We start from the raw sequence: 15732 nt of genomic DNA, 5'->3' as shown, positions 1-15732 counted from the left end.
TGTTGTAAGAGGGCATCAGAGGGCAGACACACTGAAACCATACTCACAGAAAACTAGTCAATTTAATCACACTAGGACCACAGCTTTGTCCAACTCAATGAAACTAAGCCATGCCCATGGGGCAACCCAAGGTGGATGGGTCATGGTGGAGAGATCTGACAGAATGTGGTCCACTGGAGAAGGGAATGGCAAACCACTTCAGTATTCTTGCCTTGAGAACCCCATGAACAGTATGAAAAGGCAAAATGATAGCATACTGAAAGAGGAAATCCCCAGGACATTAGGTGCCCAATATGCTACTGGAGATAAGAGCTGACTCACTGGAAAAGACTCTGATGCTGGGAGGGATTGGGGGCAGGAGGAGAAGGGGACGGCAGAGGATGAGATGGCTGGATGGCATCACTGACTTGATGGACGTGAGTCTGAGTGAACTCCGGGAGTTGGTGATGGACAGGGAGGCCTGGCGTGCTGCGATTCATGCGGTCGCAAAGAGTTGGACACGACTGACCGACTGAACTGAACTGAACTGAACTGAACTGAACTGAAGAGTTTTAAAGCCAAGCAACAAAATGATAAGGCAATTGTTAATTCCAGGGAAAACAAAACTTTAGCAAAAAAAGTAATCAGAGTCACAGTAAAATACCTGATTTTGTGGTGAATAAATCTAATGCTTTACATTTTGAATACTTTGATCAAAGTTTTGAAAAAAATTGGGAGGTTGGAGCAAAAGGAGGAAAAAATGGTATGAAAAAAAAAAACCTAAATCCTCATCTTTATAGGACTAAATCAATAAACAATATCTACAACTTTTAAATGAAGACATCAGAGTATAATCATGTTACTCAGAAATATGGGGATAAGGAGCTAAAGACATCTAGGAGTTGAACGGGGGATAGTTACTGCTCTGTCCCTCCATCAGTGTGGAGGGACAGAGCAGTAACTGATTTTTTACATAAACTATCTGACTTTTGGGTTTTCCTGGTGGCTCAATGATAAAGAACCTGCCCACCAATGTAGGAGATGCGGGTTCCACTCCTGAGTTGGGAGGATCCTCTAGAGAAGGAAATGACACCACCAGTATTCTTGCCGGGAAATACCATGGACAGAGGAATCTGGTGGGCTATAAAACAGCTCATGGGGTCATAAAAAGTGGGACAGGACTTAGAGACTAAAATAACTAAATAACAACAACATTTGAATTTTAAGGCTATTGCATCTGTAACCCTGAAAAAAAATTAAAAATTATGGATTAATAATCAGTTTGTTTTTTAAATGATCTATTTTAACTAGATATGCCAATAAGCAAAAAAGAATGGGATATTTTCCAGTTTAGTATCTTCTGAGAATTCTCCCTAGATGCTACTCGCCACCTCTCTTAGAAAATACTATGCCCATTTTCACAAACTTAAATAAATATATATATTTGGTCATCTTGATTTATATAATTGCTATGAATAAAAACTGATTCTGTTTTTATTATAGATAAGCTATTAAACTATGCATGTGAACATTTGAAACATACTAATAAAAACTACAAGAGCAAGAAGGTTTAAGTAGCATTTTTGAAAAATGGTGAATGGTCATTATTTGAGATGCACTTTCAAGATTTTTAGCTCTACTGTGGTTTCTGGCCTGTAAAAATGATTCATCCATTCAATTTTTTCATGTAATACACTTTTATAAATATCATTTTTATAATCAAGGCAGCATGCTAACTTCTGAATTTCCCAAAATCTGTAATATTCTCACTTGTACTTAATGATCTTAAATACTGTAAAGTGCTTAATCCAGCAACATATATCTTAATCTCTTAACATTTGCAATTCTTTTTCAGGGAAAGATTCTAATTTGAACGATAGTATTTATTGCTTATGGATTGACATGGAGACCAAAAACACACAAAACTCCTAAATTCAATATTCTAAAGAAGCTTTCTATTCAGTTCAGTTCAGTTCAGTCGCTCAGTCATGTCCGACTTTTTGCGACCCCATGAATTGCAGCACACCAGGCCTCCCTGTCCATCACCAACTCCCAGAGTTCACTCAAACTCACATCCATCGAGTCGGTGATGCCGTCTCACCTTCTGTCGTCCCCCTCTCCTCCTGCCCCCAATCCCTCCCAGCATCAGAGTCTTTTCCAATGAGTCAACTCTTCGCATGAGGTGGCCAAAGTGCTGGAGTTTCAGCTTTAGCATCATTCCTTCCAAAGAACACCCAGGACTGATCTCCTTTAGAATGGACTGGTTGGATCTCCTCGCAGTCCAAGGGACTCTCAGGAGTCTTCTCCAACACCACAGTTCAAAAGCATCAATTCTTTGGCGTTCAGCTTTCTTCACAGTCCAACTCTCACATCCATACATGACGACTGGAAAAACCATAGCCTTGACTAGACGGACCTTTCTTGGCAAAGTAATGTCTCTGCTTTTGAATATGCTATATAGGTTGGTCATAACTTTCCTTCCAAGGAGTAAGCGTCTTTTAATTTCATGGCTGCAATCACCATCTGCAGTGATTTTGGAGCCCCCCAAAATAAAGTCTGATACTGTTTCCACTGTTTCCCCATCTATTTCCCATGAAGTAATGGGCTTTCTATTATCTCTTCTAATTTTCCTCTTTGGCAAGAGTTGGATAAGTATCGTAATATTATGCCACTATAAAAAAGGTGGAAGGAACATCATTTCTGCAGGAAATAGCATTTCCCAAGCAAATATCAAAAACGTAGCAATAAGAAAAAACATTAGACAGTAAACAGCAAGAAGATGTGAGCCCTTCTTATTTACCAGGCATCCCTAGTGCCACAGAATCCGGCAATGTAATGGGTACTGAAATATGTTAAATGAGTGAATGAAACACTGCTTAGTAACTTTGTCTATCCTCTCTAATCAAGAGATACAGAAAGACCACATTCTGTTAGATACCAGGAACTGATACATCTGACTAGGAAGGAAGATAGGTCTTGACATTTCCGGATCCCCATTACCTAAAGAATGTTGAAAGGCAAAAAAAGAAAAAAGCCCCTGTCAGGAACAGATCACAGATAAGAGTAGCACCAGCCTACTTTCTCCTCTCTGAAAACTGAATATCCATAAGAGGAGTAGACTCAATAGAAAACTGACTTTTTCTGACACAGGCACTTCCCACTCCATGCAAAATGAGGCCAAGTTAAAACCGCAAAGACTTGGCTAATGCAAGCACAAGTTAATTTATTATGATTGGCCCAAATCATCCACTTTTTTTTTTTTTTTAGCCTCGCAGGCCAATATCCACAACCGCACTGACGCCTCATGTAGAGCGAACGTTTTCCCCAGTAGCTGATGAGGAGCAGGGTGTTTCTCAGCCAAAACCGAGAGAGACTGGAAATTGTGCAGTGTAGTGCACCTTGAGTGGATCCCAGCATTTAAAATTTACATTTCGTAAGAAATGCCTTCAATTTTCCATATTACAAGCTGGGGAAACAAATCTCCTGAGCTTTTCAGGGATGAGTTCTTTTCCAAATACTACAACTGCTGCCAACTCCCCATCCGTCAGCCCCAGGCTGAACCACACACGACTCAGGTCTAAGCGGTCACACCCGAGCTGACCGCCTCCCCGCTCGCCTTTAAAGAAGCCGCGCGCGGTCTAGCTGCCCCAGAGTTCAACTTCCGGCCACAAAATGAGAGGATGTTTTTCTCCTGGCCACGCCCTCCTAGCCACGCCCTCCACGCCCCGCGCTGCCCAGAGCGCGCGGGCGCGCCGGCGAGGCGGAGCCCCGTGGGCGGTCGCTGTGAGTGTCCCTTTCACCCGGCGGCGCGCAGGCACGCCCAGGGCCCACGGACAGCGCGGCGGCGCGCGCGCGCTCTCCCGGTGACCTCCCCTATGACGTGCCTGGCCGAGGCCGCGCAAGGGCGCTGTAGCTGCCAGTGCCGCTGTCATGGCGTCTGAGGCGCTGTCTGAGGAGATCCCGCCGCGGTCTCTTTAGAGCGAGGGGCGGGCGGCTGGGTATGGAGAGCGGCCCCGAGAGCCTGCAACCGCTAGAACATGGAGTGGCCGCCGGGCCAGCGCCAGGGACAGGTTCTCCGCAGGAAGGGCAACAAGAGACCAGGCTCGCCGCTGGGGATGGTCCTGGAGTATGGGCGGCGGAGATCAGCGGCGGGAAGGGGCAGGGGGCGGCGGCCGCCGGGAGGAGCCTCTCGGACTCGGCTTCTCCCGCCGGCTCTCCTCAGGTTCTGATACCCTGCAGCTCGCTCCCGAGCTTGGACTTGAAGGAGAGCGATTTGGAGAGTCCTGCTGCCCAGAAGGAGCCTGTAAGAGGGCAGCACAAGGTGACCGCCTCCCCGGAGACAGCCGAGGCCGGAGCTGACCATGGGCTGGGTCCAGCGGGAGACGGGGGCGCCCGGCCGGATCCCGCCGGCACCTGCCAGGAAGAATCGGCGGCCGCGGGCTCTTCGGAGCCCAGCAGCGGCGGCGGCCTCAGCAGCAGTTGCAGCGACCCGAGCCCTCCTGGGGAATCGCCGAGCCTGGACTCCCTGGAGTCGTTCTCTAACCTACATTCTTTCCCCAGTAGCTCCGAGTTTAATAGTGAGGAAGGAGCTGAGAACAGGGTCCCCGAGGAGGAGGAGGGCGCGGCGGTGTTGCCCGGGGCTGTGCCCCTGTGTGGAGAGGAGGAGGTGGAGGAGGAGGAAGCCCAGGTGCTGGCGGCCTCCAAGGAACGCTTCCCGGGACAGTCTGTCTATCATATCAAGTGGATCCAGTGGAAGGAAGAGAACACACCTATCATCACCCAGAATGAGAATGGCCCCTGCCCTTTACTGGCCATCCTCAATGTTTTGCTTCTGGCCTGGAAGGTACATTCCGCAGCTTCTATTTCCTACACCTTTTGGGGAGGGGTAAAAGAGGGGTGAGAGAGTTGCTGCATTTTCAGCTGATATCTTCTTCCTTTGTTTCCTCATTCATCAATAATCCCCGTTTCTTCCTACACGAAACTCACTCTGAGATTGCCTTGTTTAAGGAATATTCTCATATGTATGTCACAAAGAACTGCCGGCAACCTAAGATCTCTCTTGTAGCTTTCAACAGCTGTGCCTGATACACTTGAAAACAGCCAGGTCTTAGAGCATCCTAAATCTTTTGATTATTTTTTAACTATATTTTTCTGTTATTCCTTCTTACTGACTTTATCCTATATGCAAAAGCGTGAAGAACTGGACAAAATCATCTTCAGAAGTTATCATCAATCCATTATATCAGGGAGCAAGTTTTGATGGTTATGTTTATGCTCCATTTGGGTGTGGATACTTAAGGACGTGGTAATAGGGAAGATGTGGCCCCTTAGACAAATTCCATTTATGGAAAAGTAATGGCCTGAGACCTAATTACTATAACTTCTTGGTTTTCAAAGACTGTTTTTATTTTATGGATTGTTTTTATTTGCCTCATTTCTTTTACTCTTGTTAAATAGTCTAGCATTATTACCCATAGCCACACAGAATGTGTTAAGAGAGCTAAAATTATAATAACAAATAAAAGATAGATTCAAGATAAAGGAGCAAAAGAGGGAAGGACCCTTCAAAAGTAACTGTACTGAGGACTCAGGAGTGAGTTACCTGTACATGAAGTGTCTTATTTAAGCTTGCAGTTTTAGAGTGCTGAGAAGATGCATTTTAGAGCACATATTTTACTGTCAAATTGAGAGCTGTATCTATAGATAAAATGTTACCTAGAAAAAAATAACCTGGATTTTTGTGACCAGTTAGAAAGAAAATCAAGTAAAGGGAATAGTGTTTATGAAATTCCCTCATCTTCCTATCTAGCAAGGGATAATGCAAAAGAAATAAGATTAGAAATCTTACCAGTATCAAGTACATAATGGCACTCAAATGCTTTGAGTGGAGATTGCTTGCTCTTGAAGAGCTGTTGAGCTATTTGGAACTGCAGCATTGACTTCCTTGAAATTACTAAAGAACAATGCAAGACAATATACTGTAAATACTAGGTTATAGGAAGCAGATTGAAATGCATTAGACATCCCAAGAGGGGAAATTTTCCTTTAGTCTGATGTAGTTCCAGAGAGCTTCATGAAATTTTTATATCTTGAAGGAAGCTTTTAAGGAAAAAGTAGGATTTAAAATAACAGAAAAATGGGAATCCTGAGAGAGGAAAGGATATAAACAAAAAGGAATGAAAACAGAATGAATAATACATGTGTGTATGTGTTTTGGATGACAAAAGTAGAAAGTTCATATTGCAAGATAATAGAAAATAAGATTGAAAAGGTGAAGAGCCACTTGATGAAGGACCTTGAATGCTAGACTAAGGAGTTAGATTTCATCCTATAAGCCAAAGTCTCCAATCTGTCTGAAGGAGTAACTGTTTCCTTTAGGCTTTTCTCACTTCCTAGTTTCTACATAGTACTTCAGAAGCTCAAAGGAAAGAGCAAGTGCTGTGGTCTCACATATTTGAGGATAGATGAGCATTGGATTGGTCTTTGAAAGACAACTTCAAGTGAATGACCGTAACGTTTGGGTTCCCACTTTGTGTGAGATAATAGAATACAGAGATGAGTAAGATGCAAGAGTGCCCTCATGTAGCTTAGTATTGATTCAGAGACAGACATATAAACCATAAACCCAGCACAGTGTGGAATTATGCTATGGAATTACAGAGAAATATGCTATGGAGTTACAGAGTAGAATGTGTCAAGGGAGAGCTTCATAGAAGAGGTAACCTATGTACTGGGTCTGATGGGTGAGTAAATGCAATTCCTTTCAGGCCGAGGGAATAGTGTATTCAAAGATGCTGAAGCAGAAAAAGGTTTGTTCTATTTGGGGATTCCAACCTTGGTTGGACTGCGGCGGAGGAGGAGAAGGAAATGGCAGTAGCAGGAAATAAAATTGATGTTAGGTCAGACTCTTAATGAGAGTCTTTGGTTCTTGCCTTTTTTTTTTTCTACCTTAAGGTTATTGATGCACACAAAAATTACTTAGTAATCGTCAGTGATAGGGAGATGTATTAAGAGAAGCAAGGTTGGATAGAGCAGTGTCCTGAAAGTGAACCAGGGTTTCTGAGGTCAGTACTGTTCAGAATAGTACTTAGTTGTTTTTTGCCTTTTACACTGTCATTCTTTCAGTGTCAATAGAGTTTTCCAAGCTGTATGATGTGTGATGACATCCTTGCCCTGACGGTTAATGGAATGTGTGCTCTGCATTCTTGTGTTTAAAATTTTTCTCAATTTTTATTTTTAGTATAGTAAATGTTGATAGAATCCACTTAAACTAGAGCTTTTTAGGATCCTCAGTGATTTTTTAGGACTGAAGAGGGTCTTGAGACCAAAAAGTTTGAGAAATGCAGTTGTAGAGAAAAATAGTTAAATTAGAGTATAAAAGTTTTCCCCGGTGACTCAGTCAGTAAAGAGTCTGCCTGCTATGCGGGAGATCTGGGTTCCATCCCTGGGTTGGGAAGATCTCCTGGAGAAGGAAATGGCAACCCACTCCAGTTTTCTTGCCTGGAGAATTCCATGGACAGAGGAGCCTGGTGGGCTAGAGTCCTTGGTCACAAAGAGTCAGGCATGACTGAGTGACTTAACTTTCTTTCAGTGTATGAAGGTAATTGTCAAATTTTAGAGGACCCATCACTAGGCTTGTTTAGACTTTATATATAGTTGATAATAGGAAGCTATTATAAATTATTGGATAAAGGAATGACATAATGAAAGAGATCTTTTCATTTGAGATTAAACTAGAAGTCAGACTGTAGTGAGTGTAGCAACAGGAATTGATGAGATTAACTCTTTTGGATGGGGAATTCTTTGCCCCTTCTCTTTGATGAGGATAGTGCCACACAGCCTAAATGATGAATTGACTACTAACTGGATATAGGAAATTAAGGATGTGATACTTTTTCCAATTTGAGTAATAGAGAATTGCTTGGATCATTCAAAAGATAGAGAATGTGCTTTAGATGGGAAAGTTGATGCAAAGTTTGGTTGTGTCAGATTGGAATTGTCTTACTAACAGCAAGTCATAAAAATATAAATGTTTATTATACCTTCAGAAGAATAGAATGGGCCTCAGAAAAGAGGTCAAAATTATGGGAAAAATTGAGTTGGAGAATTATTGCATAGATTTAAGTATGGTATCTATGAGAATAAATTAATTCTCCATAGTAAATGGTGAACAGTAGTTCTCAGCTATTTGGGGAGGGACTTCCCTGGTTGTCCAGTGTCTAAGACTCTGCACTCCCAGTGCAGAGGAGCCCGAGTTCCATCGCTGGTCAGAGAATTAGATCCCACATGCTGCAACTGAGAGTTTGAATGTCGCAACTAAACATACTGCATGCTGCAACTAAAGGTCCTGCATGCCTCAGTGAAGACCCAGCACAGACAAATAAATAAATATAAATAAATAAAGGCGGTGGGGAGAAGGGAATGTAAGCAGTAAAGATGAAAGAGTATAAAATAAACCAGTATAGGCCCAGTTTGAGATGTACATGAGAACTAGAAATGGGACAATGTCATAACAGTTGTCTGGGAGAGAGGCTTAATTTTTATTTTTTTTAAGTGACTTATTGCCAAATGCAACAGCATTAAGGAACTGGTGAAGTAGGAAAGATTGTTGCCCCCATTAGTTCTCTTATCTCTGGAAACAAGAGCAGGAAGAATGGCTGGTTAGGATTATCAAGTATTGGGTTTTTCAAGGGTTGATTCATTGTGAGTCAGTGGAGTTAAGGGTTGAAAGTAAAAGAGTTGATCATCTTTTTTGGGGGAGAATGAAGCAATGAGAAAAATCAATTTTTTAATTTTTCTGCTAGGGAATTCTCTAGCAGTCCAGTGGTTAGGGCTCTTCACTTCCACTGCAGAGGGCGCAGGTTCTGTCCCTGGTTGGGAAACTTTAAAAAAAAGAAAGAAAGAAATCAATAAACTGAATATATTAGGAGGATTTGAGTGATTCAGGGGAAGGAAGTGCCGTGTTTCTGAGTGAGAGATGACAGGTAAAATTATCAAACATGATAAGTACTGATTTGGAAATGTTGGAGTTTTAATTAGACGTGTTGGTTTAGGACTGATGGAAAATAGATGATCATTAATAATCTGTAAAATAGTTGAGCTGTGATAATCTAGTAAATCAGGAAAGAAGGAAATCTGTTCATTAATTTAATTTGAGCTCAAATTTTCTAATTCTCTTAACTGACACCAGGTAAATTGACTCAAATTTATGTCTTGGAACAAATATTTTCATTTGCTTCTTTAAAAGAGACTGGTTTTGGTTGTTTTTAAATAATTTTTCTTTAGTCTTTCATTTTATCTATCAAAAACAATGCCATTTATAGGTTTACTTGAGGACTGTGACCCAATGAATCAGTTATGTTTATAAAAATCAACAAGTCAGAAGAAATGTAAAATTTACTTTCTTATGATACTGGCCTATACTATAAATGTTGAATCTGAGTGATGGGTATTTGTCATTATGCTGTTATTTTTTCTACTTTTGCATATGATTTAACTTTTGCATTATAAAACATTTTTAAAAGCTTCTGCATTAATATTTTTATATCATGAGACATGTTTAATAACAGAGGGAGTCCCTCCTTTGTCACACTTATGTTTTCTTATAGAAAGAATATAGGTTTAAGGCCCACATACTCAAATATATATATATGTGTATATATATATATAGACATAAGTGAAGTGAAAATCGCTCAGTCATGTCTGACTCTTTGCAACCCCATGGACTATACTGTCCATGGAATTCTCCATGCCAGAATACTGGAGTGGATAGCCTTTCCCTTCTCCAGAGGATCTTCCCAACCCAGGGATCAAACCCAGGTCTCCTGCATTACAGGTGGATTCTTTACCAGCTGAGCCACAAGGGAAATCCATATAGACATATATGTATATGTAACTTATACTGTACTTGTAGTAGAGGACATATAGTATTGTAATACCTAATTGGTATGTAACATGTTAGTGGAAGACTAAATACACTATTCTGATTTAAGATGTGCTTCAATATCTTGTATTTAAGATGTGCACATCTTCTCTCCTGCCTAGCCCTTTTGGGTGGAAAATTCTTCTCTTTTTGCTTAGCAGGAGCTGAAGTGATCTCCCACTCCACATCAAGGGAGGAACACCAGGATTCTTAAGTTTGTTTATATTAGGCGGGTTGCTTCTAGTTTTAGACATTAAATCTAGAAACTGTAAAAGAAGAATTGATATATTTGATTCAGTAAAAAAAGAAAAGAGCTTAAAGTTAAAAAATAGACAAAAATATACCCCTTCGCCCAAAAAACTTCACCAGGAACTAATTCAAAACACACACTACAAACTGAGGGAATTATCCGCAAGACTACTGTATGTGTCTAAGGGCTAATTTCTCAATTTACAAAGAACCCCCATAAATTAGAAAAGGAACTTCCTTGGTGCCCCAGTAACTAACACTCCATGCTTTCAATGCAGTGGGTACGGGTTACATCCCTGGTCAGGGAACTAGATCCCACAATCTGCCAAATAAATAAATATTTAAAAATAAATAAATTAGAAAGAAAAAGATGAGCAGTGCAATAATAGCAAAGTGAGCAGAAGGCCATTGGCAGAAAATTCAGTGAAGTTCAAATGGACATATCCTCTGTCTCATTATCACCTGCAGAGGCTGTGCTTCTTCCCAGAAAGCTTTTCTCTAGTTCTCCTTCTCTCCTGGTGACTTTTCTTTTCTTGGACCCTTTTCTTGCTTTTGACTAGGTTTTATTTTCTCTTTTTTACTTCCTGACGTATAGGAATATTGTAGCCACACAAATATTCTCATATTCCACTTTTCCTAAAGAAGGTACAAAGCTCTTTTGAGAATTTCCAAGTGTTCAGTTCAGTTCAGTTGAGTCGCTCAGTCGTGTCCGACTCTTTGCCACCCTACGAACTGCAGCACGCCAGGCCTCCCTGTCCATCACCAATTCCCGGAGTCCACCCAAACCCATGTCCATTGAGTCCGTGATGCCATCCAGTCATCTCATCCTCTGTCGTACCCTTCTCTTCCTGCCGTCAATCTTTCCCAGCATCAGGGTCTTTTCCAATGAGTCAGCTCTTTGCATCAGGTGGCCAAATTATTGGAGTTTCAGCTTCAACATCAGTCCTTCAAATGAACACCCAGGACTCATCTCCTTTAGGAAGGACTGGTTGGAGTTCCTCACAGTCCAAGGGACTCTCAAGAGTCTTCTCCAATACCACAGTTCAAAAGCATCAATTCTTCGGACTTAGCTTTCTTTATAGTCCAACTCTCACATCCATACATGACTACTGGAAAAACCATAGCCTTTAAAAAATAAAATAAAGATTACCTTAAAAAAAAAAACAAAGATATAAATACCCTCCCAGTAAAAACTGTCAAAGTATTCTTGTTATAATTACCACGTTTTTATATTTAGGTTGGTAAAAAAAAAAAAAAAAAGAAAAACCATAGCCTTGACTAGACGGACCTTTGTTGGCAAAGTAATGTCTCTGCTTTTTAATATGCTGTCTAGGTTGGTCATAACTTTTCTTCCAAGGAGTAAGTGCCTTTTAATTTCATGCTGCAATAACCATCTACAGTGATTTTGGAGCCCAGAAAAATGAAGTCAGCCACTGTTTCCCCATCTATTTGCCATGAAGTGATGGGACCAGATGCCATAATCTTAGTTTTCTGAATGTTGAGCTTTAAGCCAACTTTTTCCCTCTTCTCTTTCACTTTCATCAAGAGGCTCTTTAGTTCTTCACTTTCTGCCATAAGGGTGGTGTCATCTGCATATCTGAGGTTATTGATATTTCTCCCGGCAATCTTGATGCCAGCTTATGCTTCATCCAGCCCAGAGTTTCTCATAATGTACTCTGCATATAAGTAAAATAAGTAGGGTGACAATATACAGCCTTGACGTACTCCTTTTCCTATTTGGAACCAGTCTGTTGTTCCATGTCCAGTACTTACTCTTGCTTTCTGACCTGCATACAGATTTCTCAGGAGGCAGGTCAGGTAGTCTGGTATTCCAGTCTCTTTCAGAATTTTCCACAGTTTATTGTGATCCACAGAGTCAAAGACTTTGGCATAGTCAGTAAAGCAGAAATAGATGTTTTTCTGAAACTCTCTTGCTTTTTCCATGATCCAGCGGATGTTGGCAATTTGATCTCTGGTTCCTCTGCCTTTTCTGAAACTGGCTTGAACATCTATAAGTTCATGGTTCACGTATGGCTGAAGCCTGGCTTGGAGAATTTTAAGCATTACTAGCGTGTGAGATGAGTGCAATTGTGCGGTAGTTTGAGGATTCTTTGGGAATGGAATGAAAACTGACCTTTTCCAGTCCTATGGCCACTGCTGAGTTTTCCAAATTTGCTGGCATATTGAGTGCAGTACTTTTACAACATCATCTTTCAGGATTTGAAATAGCTCATCTAGAATTCCGTCACCTCCACTGGCTTTTTTCATAGTCATGCTTCCTAAGGCCCACTTGACTTCACATTCCAGGATGTCTGGCTCTAGGTGAGTGATCACACCATTGTGATTATCTGGGTCGTGAAGATCTTTTTGTACAGTTCTGTGTATTCTTGCCACCTCTTCTTAATATCTTCTGCTTCTGTTAGGTCCATACCATTTCTGTCCTTTATTGAGCCATCTTTGCATGAAATGTTCCCTTGGTATCTCTAATTTTCTTGAAGAGATCTCTAGTCTTTCCCATTCTGTTGTCTTCCTCTATTTCTTTGCATTGATCGCTGAGGAAGCTATTCTTTGGAACTCCACATTCAAATGGGTATATCTTTCCTTTTCCCCTTTGCTTTTCGCTTCCCTTCTTTTCACAGCTATTTGAAAGGCCTCCTCAGACAGCCATTTTGCTTTTTTGCATTTCTTTTTCTTGGGGATGGTCTTGATCCCTGTCTCCTGTACGATGTCACAAACTTCCATCCATAGTTCATCAGGCACTCTGTCTATCAGATCTAGTCCCTTAAATCTATTTCTCACTTCCACTGTATAATCATAAGGGATTTGATTTAGGTCATACCTGAATGGTCTAGTGGTTTTCTCCATTTTCTTCAATTTCAGTCTGAATTTGGCAATAAGGAGTTCATGATCTGAGCCACAGTCAGCTCCTGGTCTTGTTTTAGCTGACTGTATAGAGCTTCTCTATCTTTGGCTGCAAAGAATATAGTCAATCTGATTTTGGTGTTGACTATCTGGTGGTGTCCATATGTAAAGTCTTCTCTTATGTTATTGGAAGAGGGTGTTTGCTATGATCAGTGTGTTCTCTTGGCAGAACTCTATTAGCCTTTGCCCTGCTTCATTCTTACTCCAAGGCCAAATTTGCCTGTTACTCCAGGTGTTTCTTGACCTCCTACTTTTGCATTCCAGTCCCCTGTAATGAAAGGACATTTTTTTTGGGTGTTCTAAAAGGTCTTGTAGGTCTTCATAGAACCGTTCAACTTCAGCTTCTTCAGCGTTACTGGTTGGGGCATAGACTTGAATTACTATTATATTGAATGGTTTGCCTTGAAAACAAACAGAGATCATTCTTTCGTTTTTGAGATTGCATCCAAGTACTGCATTTTGGACTCTTTTGTTGACTATCATGGCTACTCCATTTCTTCTAAGGGATTCCTGCCCACTGGTGCTGCTGCTGCTAAGTCGCTTCAGTCGTGTCCAACTCTGTGTGACGGCAGCCCACCAGGCTCTTCTGTCCCTGGGATTCTCCAGGCAAGAATACTGGAGTGGGTTGCCATTTCCTTCTCCAGTGCAGGAAAGTGAATAGTGAAAGTGAAGTTGCTCAGTCATGTCCGACTCTTAGCGACCCCATGGACTGCAGCCTACCAGGCTCCTCCGTCCATGGGATTTTCCAGGCAAGAGTACTGGAATGGGGTGCCATTGCCTTCTCCGTCCTGCCCACAGTAGTAAATATAATGGTCATCTGAGTTAAATTCACCCATTCCAGTCCATCTTAGTTTGCTGATTCCTAGAATGTTGATGTTCACTTTTGTCATCTCCTATTTGACCACTTCCAATTTGCCTTGATTCATGGACCTCACATTCCAGGTTCCTACGCAATAATGCTCTTTACAGCATTGAACCTTGCTTCTATCACCAGTCCCGTCCACAGCTGGGTGTTGTTTTTGCTCTGGCTCCATCCCTTCCTTCTTTCTGGAGTTATTTCTCCATTGATGTCCAGTGGCATATTGGGCACGTACCAACCTGGGGAGTTCATCTTTCAGTGTCCTATCTTTTTGCCTTTTATACTGTTCATGGGGTTCTCAAGGCAAGAATACTGACGTGGTTTGCCATTCCCTTCTCCAGTGGACCACAGTATGTCAGACCTCTCCACCATGACCTGTCTGTCCTGAGTGGCCCCACACAGTATGGCTTAGTTTCATTGTGTTAGACAAGGCTATGGTCCATGTGATCAGATTGGCTAGCTGTCTGTGATTGTGGTTTCAGTCTGTCTGCCCTCTGATGCCCTCTCTCAGTGCCTGCCTCTTACTTGGGTTTCTCTTACCTTGGATGTGGCGTAGCTCCTCCCAGCCGCTGCCCCTGACCTTGGGCGTGGGGTAGCTCCTCCCGGCTGCCGCCCCTGACCTCGGACTTGGGGTAGCTCCTCTTGGCCAAGTTATTACTTATAAAAATGGAAAAACAGATGGTGAGCCAAAGATTCCATTTTAGCCTCTGCCCACCCTATTTGTTCTTAAATATAGATCCTTTAAGAAGAGAGAAAAACTTCACACAGTGGTGGAGTTTGTTTACACAAAAGATGCAAGCAGCACTTCTGAAGTTTTCATTTCCAGTCAGTCCTAAAAATTAGGGTTGGTGTAATATCTCTGGACTTGTGAAATAAAGTGGAAATGGGCAGATGATATTATGAATACTCCCTGTGGTGGTTGTCCTATTAGTGATGTCCTCATTTTTTCTTCTCCCTTTGCTATGAGTAGTCCTTCAGTGGAAAACTCCCATTTTCCTTCCGTCCTTGTTGATGTTGAGTCCCAGGTAGCATTCGCACACAGGTAGTATCAGTAATCTTAGGGTACCACCTAAGATTAATAATAATAACCCTAAGTATGCAATTATTTTTATGTCTAGATACTCTGCTAAGTATTTTATATGTATTGTATGCATTTTCTGTTTTAATTTTCTCAACCACATCATAAGATCCTTGTGTAGATATTGTTCCTATTTTACATACATAGAAAATTGAGGTACATAAAGTTCAAATAACTCACCCAAGGTAAGTTGATACCCACTCCAGAACCTGAGCTCTTAGTTCAGATATTTGGTTGGAAAGTTAAAGATAACACCTGGTGGACAATAGGCCTGGGACAAACCAGGGTAGAAGAAGAGCTAGTGATAAAGTCAGAGAAGCAGAAACAGACATCATGAATCATGATTCCTTAGAACAAATCCTAGGAATCTACTCTTTGCACAGATTCGTTCTGTTCTCAGCCCCATATGTTTTATCCCATGTCCTGTGAATTCTCTGACACTTCCAATTTCAGAGCCTTTCTTGAGTTCTGTGGTGAGTGAGCTTGCCTTAACCATGAAAGTTTATTGACTGTATTCTTCAATATTTTCAAAAATTAGTAAGTTTTCTCTGTCCTGCTACTCTCCTAATTCAAGCTACTTTCCATCTTCTGTACCTTCTAACTGGTCTCTTACCTTATCCTATTCTCATCTATCTTGCAAGCAATTAATATAAAAATTTCACTGTTACTTTTTCTTTAGTAGGTTTTTCAGCATTGGTAAGCTTGCTGAGCTGCTTAAGTATA

At 41.5% G+C, this 15732-nt stretch overlaps 1 protein-coding gene across 2 annotated transcripts in view; it reads left to right on the top strand.

Annotated features, from left to right (window-relative positions):
* The first annotated feature begins 3726 nt into the window (after window positions 1-3726).
* MINDY2 (MINDY lysine 48 deubiquitinase 2) overlaps window positions 3727-15732 on the top strand; it is a 77252-nt gene continuing 65246 nt past the window's right edge. Inside the window, exon 1 of one of the 2 annotated variants that reach the window (XM_055537820.1) lies at window positions 3727-4822. In XM_055537820.1, coding sequence (XP_055393795.1) covers window positions 3980-4822 — 843 coding nt within the window. In that variant the 5' untranslated portion in view covers window positions 3727-3979. The remainder of the gene's footprint in view (window positions 4823-15732) is intronic. The other variant, XM_055537819.1, reaches the window with a different exon arrangement.

Source organism: Bubalus kerabau, chromosome 10 (assembly GCF_029407905.1).
Source record: "Bubalus kerabau isolate K-KA32 ecotype Philippines breed swamp buffalo chromosome 10, PCC_UOA_SB_1v2, whole genome shotgun sequence".
Classification (NCBI taxonomy): domain Eukaryota; kingdom Metazoa; phylum Chordata; class Mammalia; order Artiodactyla; family Bovidae; genus Bubalus; species Bubalus kerabau.
The sequence above is the reverse complement of the archived record's forward strand: the minus strand, read 5'-3'. Positions and strand labels throughout refer to the sequence as shown.